Consider the following 17237-nt stretch of genomic DNA (forward strand, 5'->3'; position numbering starts at 1 on the left):
TAAATAAATAGTGGAGTAAAAAGTACAATATTTATTAGGTTTGAAGTGGGAGTACAGAGGATGAAAGTGTTATTCTGGCTGACCTCTGTTCTCTACTAGTAATGATAGCATGTTTGTGTCACCTGGTCGGGTGTAACAGAACTGAGTGGAAAATTACAGATGTCAATCAAACTCAGTCTCTACACACCCACTTGGTCCTGAGTAAGAGGTCTAATCAGGCAGGTCCTAATCCTGCACAGGTTGGTCCCTCTGGGTCTCTGCACAGTGTTCACTGCAGTTGATGGGAATTTGGAGGCACCACTTTTGATCAGGATGGTAGTAGTTACACAGTTGTGTCAGCAGGTGGTGTTACAGTCCTTCAGCTCAAACCATCTTCACTGAAGACCACCGTGAATCAGAAGCAGAACAGGGTTTATTGCCAAGAAGGTTTTCACATACAAGGTATTTGTAAGTTGGTGCATTACAATAAACGATAAAAAGAGACTACATGAACCTTATTTTAAATGAATGAGTGAAGAGCTCTACAGTTGGCAGGAATGTGCAATGTAGCAGTGTGACATAATGTATAATGATATTGCAGTGTGCAAGATACAAAGTCTGTGAATCACTGAACACTAATTAACTGTATTTTAACTCAATGTTTAAACACAAACTCCATTTTTTTTAGGTTAAAAAGAAGTGACACTAATTTAGTTTTATGAAACATTCCTGATTAAGTACTTTTTACTGGGTGTTTTGTTCTCACAATACAAATGACAATTACAAAATTAAGTCAGTGTCACCTAAAATGACTGAAGCTATTTGATCAAGAAGGTTTTTTAGTTACAAAATTGCACTGGTTTTACTTAATTTTAGATTTGAGATGTAATCAGTTAAATTAACTTATCTGGTTTTACAGTGAAGAGAAAGTGTGCTCTGATCCTGACTAATGGTTGCTGCTGTTATTATTCCTTTTGGGCCTGACCTTCTGTCCTTTGAATGCCTATGATTATACAAATACAACATTTTATGACCAAAACTCAACCCCACATATTAATTTTTTTAACTTCTTCATGTGTCTTTATGTGGATGGTACACTGACATGTACACTAGCTTGATGAAAAATAACTAAGATGTGGATCTGTCAGTGGTGGAAGAAGTACTCGTAATTAAATTAGTAGCAACACTGCAAATTAAATTACTGGTACCACTATAGACCGCCTACAGATCATTTATAGAGTATTTGTAATGTTTCAGCTGTTTTGCTCTGTCTGTGGATGTTTATCAGATTATCTATAGATTATGTGACAGTTAATGCACATGCCCTAACAGATGTAAAGATATTTTGTTGTGTCTGCACGTAACCAAACCATAACCACAGTGGGGTCATCAGAAAACGAATACAATCTCAACTAGTACTAGTACTAGTGTTAGAAATACTCTTAACGATCTGTAGGTAGACTATCCAAATAAAGTGTTATTATTGAATAAATCTATAATAAAATAGTTAATTATATAATACTATTTAACAATTTAATGCCTGCATTAAAAACTTTACGTAAAGATTCCCTCCAGAAATGCTTTAATACGTATATAAATTGCCCTGCTTTGAACAATAATTTCTGATGTTCTTTTCATCCACTCCTTCATTAAAAGTCCAGAATTTATAAATTGAAGTGTGCACTGGTGGCTTCAAGTTTCTACATCACACTGTACAAGTTGATACTGGACCAGGACTGACTTCCTAACTATTTGTGATGTCACAAATCCTGCTGGTAGACCCCGCCCCTTAAAATCAGATGTTCAATGAGCTCAGAGAAACTTTCCACTTTCAGAAGATGAATGTGAAAACATCCTTCTAGAGTCAAACTCTGCACAGACAGCATTCAAACAGCACACTGTAGGGACAAGGAGAAACACTGATTTCTGACTGGAGGGGACTTTAATAATAATAATCTATGAATAATAATCGGTTATTAACAAAATGTACTGAAAATAACAGCAGTACTCATAGACCTTTTTCACAGCAGGCATTTTGACATGAAATAGTCGGGTTAACCCCCCTAACCAAGTTAGTTTCATTTAGTGTAGCAGAGCCTTTCCAGTCAGCCAACATGCACAAAAGTTTCAACCTGACTCTCTTTGATTAGTATCATCGGTAACACCTGTGTTTACCCTACTATTTCATGTGAAAATGCTGCTGTGAAAAATGATGCAGACGCTCCTATTATTTATTTATTTTTTATTAAATCATTTGATTATTATTTGTATTGGTGCTTGTAAGTAGCATGTAATATAATAACATACATTAAACATTACATACATATACATTATAATGTGTTACAGTGGTTCCTAACATTTTCTTTAAGGGATCTCTTTTCTATCACTGAGTGAACTGACAAAGTGACATATTTTATGGATATTTCATATTCTATTTAATGCTTAACAGTAACAGTAGAGAACAGCTGATAAAGTGTACAATGAACCCAAACAGTGAGCACAGTAACTGCAGGACGTTTGTGTTGATATTTTTTATACAATAATCTGTATTATGTTGGGGTTTTTTACAATCATACATACATAATAGGGTTCTTTTTTTGACAAATGCATTTTAGTTTGTGTTCAGGTCTTTCAAACTTAGATCTTAAATAATAATCTAAACTCTAAAAAATAACAGTTTCAGTTATCATTAGAAATGAATGAAATGTTGAGATATAGACCTGCTGTATATATTCCTTACACTTACAATCAAGAAGACCTCGCGACCCCCTGTGAAGCTTTGATGACCCTTAGTTGGGGTTCTACAGCCTTTCTAGTCTTTCGACCACTCAGTGCGCTGTACACTTCATGCCACACTCACCCCATTCACACACATACACTGATGCAAACTGCTCATCAGAATGGAAACTCGTCATTCATACACTGCCAACCTTCCGATTAGTGGACGACCCGCTCTACCTTTGAGCCACAGCCGCAGTTATAGCATGGGGCATTTTTATGTATACAGCAGGGGCAGATCTAGAGGGGTGTCAGCCAGTTAATGTCAAATGCAGTCAAATGAATGAAAATGAAAATAACATGGTAAACTAAAATTCTCTGTTATGACCACATTTTATAGCTACAAGTGATCTGTGAATGAAAAATTCTGAAGATTTGGAAATAAAACAATGTTTTGGCTTCTCATGCCACCCTTAGATATTTCCATTCAATGCTTACATTTTTACAATAATGTTTTTGAGTTTAAATATCTTTATTTGGGGGCTTTTACAAGTAAATAGATATATGTGACTGTGACCTATTATTTCTGCCACCCCTTAAAGCAAACCTGGGGTTCGAGATCCCCTCTAGGGGTTGCCAAAGCTTCATGGGGGTTGCAAGGCCTTTTTGATTTTAAGGTGTGCTAGAAAACTTAAATAAATATACTAAATATACACAGTAGGCCTATATCTCAGCATTTGGTTCACTTCTTTGAAGAAAAGTAAATGTAAATTGAGCCTATTAAGTCTGTATGATTGTTAAATGCTATGATTAAAAAATACATAATATAGACAGAGAATTGTATAAAAAGTTACCTAAACAGGAAATAATCTGCTCAAAATTCCTCTAAAACACTTGTTTCACACAAACTCCTTGCAGTTACTGAGTTCCATGTTTAGGTTCATTGTACAATTTTGGATATAATATGAAATATACATAAAATATATCACTGAGTCTGGAGTGGTCGGGTTAATAACTAAGAAAAAAGGGGGTCCTTTAGGGAAAAAGATTGGGAACCACTCCATGCCACCCTCTGGACACCCCATGAATATCTCTGTAGATCCGCCCCTGCTGTACAGTGCAGTATATTTTATATGATGGTGTGTTTGTATGGAAACTGTAAGTAAGCTGTAGTGGAGTAGAAGTATAAAGTAGGATAAAAATGGAAATACTCAAAGTACAAGTACCTCAAAATTGTACTAGAGTACAGTACTTGGAATGTACTCAACTACTTTCCACTGGGGTTGCAGTTAATTGGTTTATCATGTAATGTGATCGGATGCACATGGAGGAGGGAGGGGGTAGCAGTGAATCGGTGGGAGGGGCGTTTATTGTTGGAAACTAAATAAAACGTGCCGGTGGTCGGCCGTCTGTCAGAGATGAAGTGATCCCGGATGATCCAGAGTCCGGGAGAGGACGGAGTGTGTGTGAGCGCAGAGCTGAAGGTCTGAGCGGCTCCTGGTCTCGGCTGTACCCGGGTCAGCAGCAGCAGCAGCTGTGTGTGTCACATAGAAAGGACAGATGAGCTGAGCGTGTACCTGCAAGCTGAGAGTGTGTGAGCGGCTCAGAGGCAGATCCTCTGCAGAACACGCCCTGATAGAAAAGGTAGACAGACAGACACACACACACACACACACACACACACACATACACTGATCACTGAGGAGCCGAGCTGCTTTACCTGAAAACAACAGCCCCAATGCTCCAGCTCTGCAGGCTCACACCACCGGACACCTACCAAATGAAATCAGGACGAGTGTATTCCCGCAAACTTTGGTTTGTCCCTCGGAGCTTTCTTCCCGTCTGCAGCCCGGAGCACCTGGACTCCCCGCGGGACTCGGTGGAGGAATAAGGGCTGGTCGTCGCAGCAGCAGAGCGCTAACACACCGGCTGGGCTGAGCACCATGAGTAGGAAGACACGGCGCTGGATTTTCCATTTTTTCCTGTGCCTTGGAGTAGTGTATCTGAAAATCGGGTGAGTTTTCGGGATGTCCTGCGGGTGGTTTAGGTGATTTTAAAGAAAAAGCAGGAAAAAGCTGGCTGATTTTAAGAAAATTGGAGATTTGTTGATAATAGTGAGTGCTGTAGAGAAATGAGGGCCCCTCAGAGTGAGGACTGGGGTCTTTTCTGGCTGTGTGTCCCCCTGCAAGTGGAGTGCAGTTAAATTCATTAACCTTACATACACTCTGCTGTAGCAATGTCAGCGGACCACAAGCAGTTATTATACATGTTTGATAAGTCAGAGCAGTGTCCACGTTCCCCGGAATGGTCACTTGTGAAAACACCTGCAGAACCTCCATAGGAAAATGCCACATTTTAACCTTCCGCCTTCACCGCAGGGGTCTGTCGTCGGTGGTTGCACTGGGAGCGAGCATCATCTGTAACAAAATCCCCGGCTTGGCCCCCCGTCAGAGGACTATCTGTCAGAGCCGACCCGACGCGATCATAGTGATCGGAGAGGGAGTTCAGATGGGGATCAATGAGTGTCAGTTTCAGTTCAGACACGGACGCTGGAACTGCTCGGCCCTGGGGGAGAGGACCGTGTTCGGGAAAGAGCTCAGAGTGGGTACGTTGCACTTTGATTTCATCTTAAAGATCTGTGCACCAAGGAAAACCTATATATTTACTAAGTGAATAGGGTTGTTCTTTGTGCCAATCCACGGGGTTTCAGGACAGTTTTATGTCAATTTTGTTATTTTATCTATGGAGTTCTGTTATGGGTTTAAAGTCATTTGATTGCACTTTATTCTCATATAACATGCACTGTATGCAGACTAAAACTACTATAGGGGTCTATACTATTACAGTGCAGTTGAGTATCAATCTAAATTTTACTATAGAATTATTATTGTAGATTTTGAAGGCAAGAAAGCTGCTAAATTCTCCACTTCACTGAGTTCTTCTGCCACAAAAGACATTGTTGCAACATGTCAGCATGCCTTGATCTTCATAGTTACAGTGCTCACAAGATTGTTTTTAACTAATAAAATAGTTATTACTGAGAAATAAGCTGTTTCATTTTGAAATTGCCGCATAATAGCACACCAGCCGCTCCATAATTGTGTGTTGCTTGGACACAGATAGTCAACACAGCGTGTTTTCTTCATGTATTAAGTTGTATGTTATCTTTACTGTTTGCACTGTCCGAGCATAAGTGTTTAGGAAGTCATAAAAAGTTTTGAAATTTGCCATTGTTTGTCAAAAAACTGTCCAAAAATGCATTCCTCTGAGGTACACGACCTCTGACTTTTTATTTTTTTGTTTTGTTTTGTTTTTTACAAAACATCTGTAAGTCTGTAGCTTGGACTCTCTGCCTCTGCTCTTGGTGGGAACATAAGCCACAGATTTGATCCTGTGTGTGTGGAATAAGGCTTGAGGCGACGCTTGCTCCAAAGACGGGACTGCGGAAATAAGCTGGGAATCATATTTAACAGGCTGGTGCTCCACTGTCTTGTCCTTTAACTGTCATCCCAGAGACAGACGCAGAGCTCGGGTGTCATCTTTCACGCCAAGTGTCATTAAGGATTACAGCTCACGTCTAGTTTGAGCCTTTAATTCAGGCTGATTGCTGCATTGTATGTGACGTCCTTATATTATACTGCCTGAGATGGTTGTAGTATTAGCTGCAACAAATACAAGTACAGTCTGAACGAGTCCTCCTGCCCAGATTACTTTGATGCACACAGTTAAAGCTGCAGTTGGTAACTTAACTTTTGGTCATATTCATTGTAACGTTCACTATATCCTGACAGTAGAACATGAGACAGATAATCTAAATTAAATCAGGTTCCTCTGGCTCCTCCTAGTGCTCCTAATGGCATTTGCAAGAATCCACAGGGCCTGAACGAAAATCAACCAATCAGAGCCAAGGAAGATAGTTGATTGTCTCATAATGGAGTCTCATTCCCAGGTTGTGAAATACTGATGATTTAGGACCCCAAACATCAGTATTTGACCCAAAGCACTGGTATTTAACACCCTGGGAATGAGATTTAACAATTCACTATCTTTCTTGGCTCTGATTGGTTGTTTTCATTCAGGCCCGGTGGATTCTAGCAAATGCCATAAGAAGCACTAGGAGGAGCCAGAGGAACCTGATTGTTTCACAGATTATCTGTCTCATGTTCTACTGTCAGGATATAATGAAAGTTTCACTATTTTCACCTAAGTCACCTACTGCAGCTTTAAATGCTGTTAAAAGATCTATTACCTGTAATGATGCAGGCCTGTATAAACAGCGGTAAAGCTTCCTGATCTGTGATTGTAACGGTTAAGATAATACATTGGCATCTTTTGTTTGATCATTTATACACACTGTGTGTGCATTCCCTCCACCTTCTGTTATATTTCTTAGTTGGTAACACACAGACCTACATGCTTTTTATCCACTCTCTGCTGAACCACCTTCATGTATGTTCATAAAATACTTTCCCCCCAAAAGCTTCAAGTTCAGACAAGTACTTTTTTCTAGGTTTACAAATCTACCTCCAGGTCCTACAGCTTTGGCAGGGGGATGTTTTATGTAGAATGGTTTTAGACCGCTGCTTCAGGAAGGAAGAAAAATGCATATTGTCAGATTTAAGCTCATTTCAGCATTGAGGAATCCACATTTTACCCAAATCTAGATGAGAATCAGGCTGAGTTCCAGCAGCCTGAGCAGGTTGGCTCAGGCGCTGCTCGGGTCCAGCTGCCCTGCGTAGAGTCTGTCTGAATCCATTGTTTTGTTTCAGCAGACTGGAACACTGATAACTGACAGAATACATCAATTTGAGATTTCTGTTGGCAGTGATGCAGCAATGTACAGTATTTTGGCCATAGGATCAAGTATCCTCCCCACCCACCAAGCTGGCTACTTGAAGTAACTCTCAAGTAGGTGGGTACTGGCTATAAGTTGGTTTACATATTCAAATGCCAGGAAACTTGTGTTTGACGTTCTATCTACTTTGCACTTTGAGATTGTCCTTTTAATAGAGAAAAGCAGGTGTGAGCATGGCAGCAAAGATCCACAGCTGCCCATACATTTCAGTGTTTAAAGGAGAACCATGACCTTAAATGTCAGAAAGGTTTGCATGGCGGCATAAACGTGAAGGATGATAACTTTATTGGAGTAATTTTTCAACTTATGGTCATTTCAGGACGCTTTCCACGTGTGCTCTGACTGGAATTATCTCCTGTTTTAATTAAAAAACACAGTTGACCTGAGGCACTCTGATTTATGGAGTGGAAATCCATCCACATAGGGAGGCTCTGCATGCCTCTCAGACTCACCTCCACAGGATGGATCCCAGCGTGACGGCAGCTGGGACAAAGGCCAAAAATTATGCCTAAACATTTCATGTTTTATCTCCCGCTGAATAATGTCAAAAAACATCTTTACCAATCAAATATAGCAGCAGATTGACTGTTGACTGGTGATTTGGTGAAATTATACTCTAAGATTTACAGATAAGTCAGAATTCTTCAGGTTCTTGGATCATAACTCATCATAAAGACAATAAAACCGACCTGCTGCCTTGAATTACTTTCCTTCCATTCTGCAAGATTCAGGTCATCCTGAAGTTTATCTCTTTAAAGAGAGCTTGATTAATGAATGGGACTTGGCTCGGCTCGTGTATTTTATGATTTGGTTTGAGGCAGCTATGCCAGGTATGTAAGGAGGCTTGACACTGCCTGAAATAGTGAATCCTGTTGTCGGCAATTGTGATTAAAAATGTCTTTTCCTCTTTATTGCAGGCAGTAAGGAGGCAGCGTTCACCTATGCTATCATCGCTGCTGGGGTCGCCCATGCAGTCACCGCGGCCTGCACCCAGGGGAGCCTGAGCGGCTGTGGCTGCGACAAGGAGAAACAGGGTTTCTACAACCAGGAGGAGGGCTGGAAGTGGGGCGGCTGCTCTGCGGACGTTCACTACGGCCTGGGCTTCTCTAAGGTGTTTGTGGACGCGCGGGAGATCAAGCAGAATGCCAGGACCCTCATGAATCTACACAACAATGAAGTGGGACGCAGGGTATGTTTGTCTTCTTCTGCAGTCTAACTTTTGAGTAGGTTCAGTAATTTTAAGTGACACTGATTTAATTTTTTAATTTTTATTTGTTTTGTAAGACCAAAATAGTAGAGTAAAAAGTACTTAATCAGGAATGTTTCTGTAACATACACGTTAGTGTTACATTAGGCTCAGAGGCAGAGCGGGTCGTACACTAATTGGAAGGTTGTTAGCTCGATACCTGGCTCCTCCCACTGCATGTTGAAGTATCCTTGAGCAAGATACTGAACCCCAAATTGTGTCAGTGTGAATGAATGAGTTTCTGTTCAGTGGGCTTTGCCATCAGAATGTGTGTGAAAGGGGGAATGTGGCATGTAGTGTAAAAGCGCTTTGAGTGGTCAGAAGACTAGAAAGGTGCTGTACAAGTACAGTCTATTTACCATTTATAATTACTAAAAAAAGCTGTTTAATCAGAGTTTTCTTAACTTAAAAAAGTTTGTGTTACTTACAATTCCAATGTAATCTGTTTCAACAATTCTTTTGAGTTAAAATAACTCTACAGTGTAGACTAGTCAGGGAATGTCTACATGTGTGTTCTATATGCGCTGCTTTAACCACTATTGGCGTTTGCAAGAGCTATCCCAGCGTGCACTGGCCCTGGACATGGCAGCAATGTGTCACAGGGTGGACTCTAGGGATGCATAGATCAGCCTTTTCTCCACTCAGCTCAGAGTATCTGCTGATACAGACTACCGATCTAATACCAGAGTGGTCTTTTTTCCAAGTTTAAATCTGTATACCTGACTGTATGGGAGGCCTGGGATCAGGTTTATGTAAGGTAACATAAGACCAGGGGTTGCTGTGGCACTAAAAACCGAGCAGGCAGCATGCCAGGGCTGAATGAATGTAACTGGCAGCAGATTTTATAATGACACTGACAAAGGAACTGTTCTTCATGTGGATTGGCCGACACCAGATCCAGAATATCAGATCAGTGCATCCCTGGCTGACACATATTCAGGCAAACACATTCACACTTACAGCCAAGCCGTAGTGTTCAGTTCAGGGCTGAGCCACCAAGCCAGGCGACTCCGTGCTGTCTAGAAATGATGGTGTTTGTAGTTGGCGTTGAACAGCTGACTTTAAGAACCTCTGTAAAGAATTGAGTATATTTAGTGTCTGATGCTCCAGTGGAATAGAGCTACAACAGGGATATAGTTGCAGTTTAGCTAAGGAGTTAAGTTGATAGAAACTGAAACGGTATTTGTTAATTTACTAACCAGACACCAGGGTTTCCACTCTTTTTAAGCAATCATCAGGATAGCACATGCTCACAAACGGTAGCCGGTACTACAGTTCTCCTCTCAATCCTCTAGTTCAAATGAAGTAGAAAAGAAAATGAATCTTCCAGAAAGTGAAAGTGTTTGTTTCTTGTACAATTAACATTGCTGTGCAGGTATTTATCAACCACAGAAACAAATGTGATCATTGCCGATATGACCGTTTACACCATTTCCACTGCGCTTTCCTGAGAATTACGTTCACGGCTACGGAAAAATGTGACTTGACGCTGAAAAGATGGCTGCAAGTAACTCTCGCGAATTCCCACAAATAATGTAAAGTGGAGAGGTAACAAGATGCCCAGTGAGGCGGACCCTTGACCATATGAGAGTGCATTAGCCAGACGCTGATGTTGTTTACCAGTGGACAGACATAGGGAGCCAAATGACAGATCAATAGAAACTGCAGGACTGTGCACAATGTGGCCCCACAAGAAAGCAAATTATTGTAAAAGCTACAGCAGGCACATCAGTGGAAGTCTGAGGAAGACTTCTAAAAATACATTGAACCCTATAGGGCCATTTGTGTCATTACATAGATATGAGAGCATGTCTGTTCACTGTGGTTTTAGAATACATTCTGTACAAGCTGATGCTCTGTGAACTGTGATTTTAATGCTAGTTCTAAAAATACAACCATTGTAGCGCCACATGTTTCCGATATATTCTGTTTGAGCGCCAAATATATCTTCAGTTGTTTCTCTTTGTGGAAATTCCCTAATATGCACAACTTTTTATTAGAGAAATATACATGAAAATGTGTATTTAGAGGGTGTATAAACTGAGAAGCTGAGCAGTGAATTTGCTTAGATAGATTTCATGTCAGTGTCACAGTGACAGGTTGATTCAGGAGGAAAGAGGAGTACTTTCATCTCCGGACTAGGCTTCATACTTGAGGTCTGGCATCAGTCAGAACGTGATACAGTGTGTGAATCTCTTAATATACACTTACAAAACTGATACCTCTGTAATTATTGTAGTAAGGCTTTCATGTTAAATTGGAGATGATGTCAGTGTGTGTTTTGAGTGCCAGCCTTCAAATTTCTTGAGAAGAATAAACAATAGTGTAAAAGGTGCCACGGGAGGCTTACAGGGGTTCTGTTAGACAAACAATGGCAGCTTCGTTGGCAGTTCACTTCACTGAACTCTGTGAATTCCATGTTTGTCAGGTCTCGGGGGCATGACCACCCTAAGCTGTATGCATCCAAGGCTTTTGACAATTACCCCACGAGACTCCAGAAAGTCTGAGGCCACATCAGAGTGGAATAATTAAAAAGCAGGGTGAGGCTTCTCTAATGCCAGCGAGGGTTCCCACTCAGTGAGGAGGAAGGAGGGTAAGCTGATGTCATTCAGCCCGAGGCACACAGAGAATACCCCGGCTGCTTTGCCAAACACGCCGAAAGGTTCCACTCTAACCCTGAAAAGGCCTTTCAGCGCTGCCAGTCTGTAAATGCCTCAACGTGGTGACAGACCAAACTGTCTCTTTAGTCAACGCAGGAACTCGTAAATTATCCCAGCTTCTGTCTGAATTCATCACCTTTACAGATTCATCTCATTCAAACCACATACGAAGAGAAGTTTACCACTATTGTCCATAGTAAAGCAGCTGCTCAGAGACCGTAGATCCATGAAACACAAACCAGACTGCTGTGTAGAGGCAGCGGACAAAAGATGCATTCAACTTTGACCTGCAATATTCAGTTTATCTGGTTACTTGAATTATTAAAACCAGGTTAAAAAACAATAATGCAGAAGTGTGGCAAAAAGAATCAACTGTTAAAAATACTATTTGCAGATTGTTGATTTTCTAACTGACTTACAGGGACTTCACTTGATTCTTGAGACATTTATTGAGCTGTGCTTTTCTCAAAAGACTGCTACTGAAAACAGCAGTGATAACTGTGTTTTTGTATTTCGATAAAAATAACTTTTTGTCACATTTACTGAAACTTACAGTATATCCTGACAGTAGTAAATGAGACAGATAATCTGTTGAAACATCAGGTTAAGGGGAGGCCCGGTAGCCTACCCAGTAGAGCTGGTGCCCCATGTACCAAGGCTAGGTCCTTAATGCAGCGGCCGTGGGTTCGACTCCAACCTGTGGCCCTTTGCTGCATGTCCTCCCCTCTCTCTCTCCCCCCTTTCCTTTCACTTGACTTTCCATTTAAAACTGTACTCTCCAAGCACAAGCTGAGATAACCCCAGGGTTATTTTCTCTGACTTGACAAAGCTCCTCCAGAGACATGGAGGACACAATGTAACTGCTCTCTCAGACTGAGTAGTACTCCTCATGAGTGGTAAACTGATCAATGAGATCAATGTTGTAATTGTATTGTTATTACATTTACTGACGTTTACTACATTATTATTGTTACAGTATAGATCACCAGCTTTTTTCAGACTGTATTTATCACATTCATATTTGTTATCTTTCTGTTGGATTGTATCTATAGCTCCTATACGTGGCTGCGTTTAATATATGAGCTATAGGATAAAAAAACCTGTAATGTGAATGTAGGGTACCAAAATGTCAGAGGCTTTAAAGATGTTTTATTGTTTATAACACTGAATAGCAGGCATGAATTTATTGAGTTTCCATGCTCGATGTATGTTTCTTCCATCAGTGCGTTTTGAGGCTCAACCTGTCTTGTGAAAAGAATGGCACATACATAGCTACTAGCCATAGGGCGACATACTGTAGCCGCTCTGAGATCCCCTGGAATGCTTACATTCATTTGGAATGCTAGAAAACTTTTGTCTCAACCTGTTGAACTATTCATGCAATATCTTTGAGACTTGAGTATTTCTGTGAACTCATATGTTTCTCACCTGCTCATTATGGAAAGACAGCAACAAACAAACTGTAAGAAATAGTGTGTAATCCTCCTAACTTTTATCTTTTTACAGTGGAAGACACCTTAGAGTTAACAGAGTTAAATGGGTTTTAGGTGGGCAGTTGTAACACAGTTTTCAGTTTGAGACTTTGAAACCCCGTCTTCATCTTAACATCTTCATCTTCATGTTGTAGGTCCTGGAGAAGGGCATGCGCCTGGAGTGCAAGTGTCACGGCGTGTCGGGATCCTGCACCACCAAGACGTGCTGGACGACGCTCCCCAAGTTCCGTCAGCTGGGATACATGCTCAAGGACAAGTACGACCAGGCCGTGCACGTGGAGCCGGTGCGAGCCAGCCGCAACAAGCGCCCTACCTTCCTAAAGATCAAGAAACCCCACTCCTACCGCAAGCCCATGGACACGGAGCTGGTCTACATCGAGAGGTCGCCCAACTACTGCGAGGCCGACCCTTTGACTGGCAGCATGGGAACACAAGGTCGCCTGTGCAACAAAACGCTTCAGCAGCCCAACAGCTGCGACCTGATGTGTTGTGGTCGAGGATATAACACGCATCAATACTCACGCGTTTGGCAGTGCAACTGCAAGTTCCTGTGGTGCTGCTACGTCAAATGCAACACCTGCAGTGAGAGGACAGAGGTGTATACCTGTAAATAGAAATATTTATTGGACAAGTATTAAGAAGCACAGCTAGACCGGACTGCGTGCGGGTGTGTGCACGTGTGTGCGTTGTTAATGTATTTCAGAATAAGACTGGCTGCGGAGCTACTACCTTGCTGGCATTACAACAATCACGACAACCGGTTTCTGCAACGTGTGTTGATTATACTGATGCCAATGGACATCTGCCATAACACTGGACGCAACCTATGGGCTCATAAATTGTATTTTTATTTTTCAAGTTGAATGCCATTTCATGCCCCACGCTTGACTCTGCAGGCCATACTGGTCTACTGGCACGACTCACCTCCAAACAGTGATTTATTTTCTAGACTAATAATTTATTCAATGAGAAAACTACTGATGATTTTGAAAACTCACTGTTGACTAAATCTGGTAAGGTCTTAAGTTGGTGTAGGTGCCTTTTAGGCATTTTAGTAAACAAATATTCAAGTGCACTTACGCAAAGAGAAATTTACTTTTTCTTTAACAAGACAACTCACACACTGGAGCTGAAAACTGAAACGACACAAACTGAACTCGACTGAATGACATATTTGGGACCATGCAGCCTATGTGCATTAAGCCTCGCAGAAGAACATTAAACTACTGATCCTGGGCTCGGTATGATAGTATTGTTTTCTACTTGTTTCTGTCCCCTCTGCCCTACAGTTTGCTGCTAGTTGTCTGGAAAGTTATGGAGTTTGTGACTGAGCAGCCATATTGACGGTTCAAGCTAAGTTGACACCACCAGAAGCAAACGCGAGCTTCCAGACATAAATTCCCCTTAATGTTGGTTGATAGAATATATTTTGTAAGAGATTATTTTTATATAATATTTTTTTTATTTATTTTCTATCTCTATGTAAGATATTTTTCCCTTAGCATTTCTAACTGTTCAGTTACTGAGTTTAAAGGAGATGACCCACTGAAACACTGTTTTAAAAATGTGCCTTGTTTCTCAGCAGCAGAATATAATGTTATACAGAAATATGCGGTATTGTGATTTGTAATACATGTCAGGAAACATTATCTCACCTTGCCTTGCTACCTATCGAGAGCCAAAGTCCTGACGTCACTTCCAGGTTAGCTGCTGTTCCACAAAAGTTTGTATGACTCAGTGCCATCGGTTGTACAGGGTTTCTTAAGATGTCTCTCTAAAAAGGTAAAACGTGTTTTTGTGGTTTACTATCCATATTCTAAAATACTCTAGTATCTATTACAGCATTTGGCATTACAATTTGAACCCTTTAAACCGTGATTCATTTGTTAGCATACAAAAACTACGACTACTATGCATTTTTAACAGCGCAGTACACCAGTAGCACTTATTAGTCAGCGTAACTGTGGTTCCTGACCCACTGTCTCTTTAGTCATCTCTCCAGCTGTAATCTCAGCTGTCTAACAAAACATTTCCGCCATTCTGCCCTTCCGCCATCGTTTTAGCCACGACTAGCCGCAGCCTTTCTGTTGAACTAACGTTTAAGTAGTGCTTGTTAAAGACCACTAAAATTGGATTGAATTGAACCACATTGCATACTTTTGACTAAGGTTATGTTCCAAGGCTGTGTTTTTAGACATTTGTGTTACTACAAATGTGATGAGATTTTTCGGCTGGATTCAATGGTGAATGGCTACGATGCATTCTGGGTTCGCCACCGCCGCTGTCGGAACTGGTCACTGCCATTGTAGACAAAGCGTGTGATTCCACCGGATGTTTAAAATATTCGCCTGATCTATTTTTGACAGAAGCTGTGTCAAGCTGCACAGAGCAGATCGACAGGAAGTCAGAAACAGGAACAGCATAGATACAGTGCTGTGCAGACTCCCAATTGTAAAAACGGACAAAAGAAAAGCAAATCTACAAAATCATTATGATTGGGTCAACAAAATGAGGCAGCAAAACGCTTGTCACAGAGCTGGTGGAATCAAGGCGTTATACTTCAGGAACAGAATCCGGGAGTTATGACTTTGCTTTGGCTTTCTATAGGGTTAACCATAAATCCACAGATATACAGTTTGTGCTTTTTGTCAAGTCTCTCACTAACACCAACTAGGGCTGGGTATCATTTCATATTTTCCGTGCCTTTAATTAGAGAAATTAAGGAAATGAGGGGAGAGATAGATTTTGATATTTTTTGAGTTTACCAAAACCAAAACAAAATAAATAACGAATAAAAAAATCAAGATCATGCATTCAAATCCAACCTTTGATACTATGGACACATTTCAGACAGTACTCAATAAAGGTTTGATACCCAGCCCTTATACTTAAATATAAAACAATCAGACATACCTTAACAGGGACATTAGTGACCAGTTGCATTAGTACAGTATCAGGACAGGTTGATTATAGATAGAACTGTAACATGCCTTCATCACAGGAGGGTACACTACGGTTATGGTTGCAGAAACAATGCAGTTTTTTCTCAGTTCTCTTGTTTGGTTCATACAGACAGTTTCTAGTGAATGGCAGTCATGACTGACTCAGTCCTCATTAAAGGTTGTTGTTGTATGCCATTGAACTGATGAAATGATATCAACCACCTGCTGTAGAGCTCTTAAATCAGAGGTCAATGCTGTTCATGTAAAACCAGTCTTTTTATTCGTCTTTGGTTAATAAATCTTGTCTGAGAATTAACAGGAGATAATTTTTTGTTTTCAAGTTTCATTATGAGGACAGATCAGAGTGAAGAAGGTGTGATTGAGGGTTGCGGTGCAGAGGGTGTCGCAGCAGTGTGTGCCTCAGTGAGCAGTGGGAGTGTGGAGCTACTGGCTGATGGATTACTCTGACATCTGCTTCATTCACTCCTCAACAACGTTGCTACAACAACCACACTGTGCCCCCCAAAAATGCTCCTCATCTCATCGAGAGGCCAGACTGCCCATTAACAAAATGGTAACCATGCAAAACCCAGATAAAATTTGGATGCTATTTATTTTGTGGAAATGGCAAAAGGGACGAAAGCGGGGAGGGGGCTTTACAATTGCAAGGGGATGATGTCAAGAAGGATTTCAATCTGAGCAATAGAAAAGGTCTTAACTCCCGGAATAATCGGCACAAAACATTCCTCGGCTAAACTTTGCCTCAATAGAGTGACGCTTTCAAAAGGCAGCTGGCCAAACAGTCTCGGTTAGAGTAACACCAAGGCTCTGTCACTGAGAGCTCAACAACATTATCGGACTGTCTCACAGAGCACTGGTTTGTTAAATGCTTCTCTTAATGGTCAGACACATAACAGAGACAAACACAGAAGGAGAACTCATACCAAAACATGCTAATTATCTATCATATTGTTATTATTATTATCATTATTATTATTATCTATTAATATAGTTATCTTATGATCATTTCCTCCTTTTCACTTACACCTCCTTCCATGTGTAACATTGGTTCCACGTCCTAATAATGCATCCTTCATAAAGGCCTCATTAAATTTCATTAACTAATGCTTTAAAGTTGAGTTCAAACAATTACTGTATGTAGAGCAATAATTGCTGGTTGATATTGAAAGTTCTCGACCTTGGAAACAGTAGTTATAGTATATATATATATATATATATGTATAATAAAACAAATAATAAAACAACAATTATGAAATTAGTTTACCATTCAATTTTAAAATGAAAATAAACTAAATTTGGTTCCCCTGGTTCACTTTAGGGTTC

At 40.7% G+C, this 17237-nt stretch overlaps 1 protein-coding gene across 1 annotated transcript; it reads left to right on the forward strand.

The window, feature by feature from the left end:
• The first annotated feature begins 4105 nt into the window (after nt 1-4105).
• On the forward strand, nt 4106-16209 carry wnt7aa (wingless-type MMTV integration site family, member 7Aa). Its single transcript, XM_051415032.1, has 4 exons — nt 4106-4711; nt 5076-5302; nt 8470-8741; nt 13086-16209. The coding sequence occupies exons 1-4, from the start codon at nt 4641-4643 to the stop codon at nt 13563-13565; spliced, it is 1050 nt and encodes a 349-aa protein (XP_051270992.1). The 5' UTR covers nt 4106-4640; the 3' UTR covers nt 13566-16209.
• The last annotated feature ends 1028 nt before the right edge of the window (nt 16210-17237 follow it).

The sequence above is a fragment of the Dicentrarchus labrax genome, unplaced genomic scaffold (assembly GCF_905237075.1).
Source record: "Dicentrarchus labrax unplaced genomic scaffold, dlabrax2021, whole genome shotgun sequence".
In the NCBI taxonomy this organism is placed as follows: domain Eukaryota; kingdom Metazoa; phylum Chordata; class Actinopteri; family Moronidae; genus Dicentrarchus; species Dicentrarchus labrax.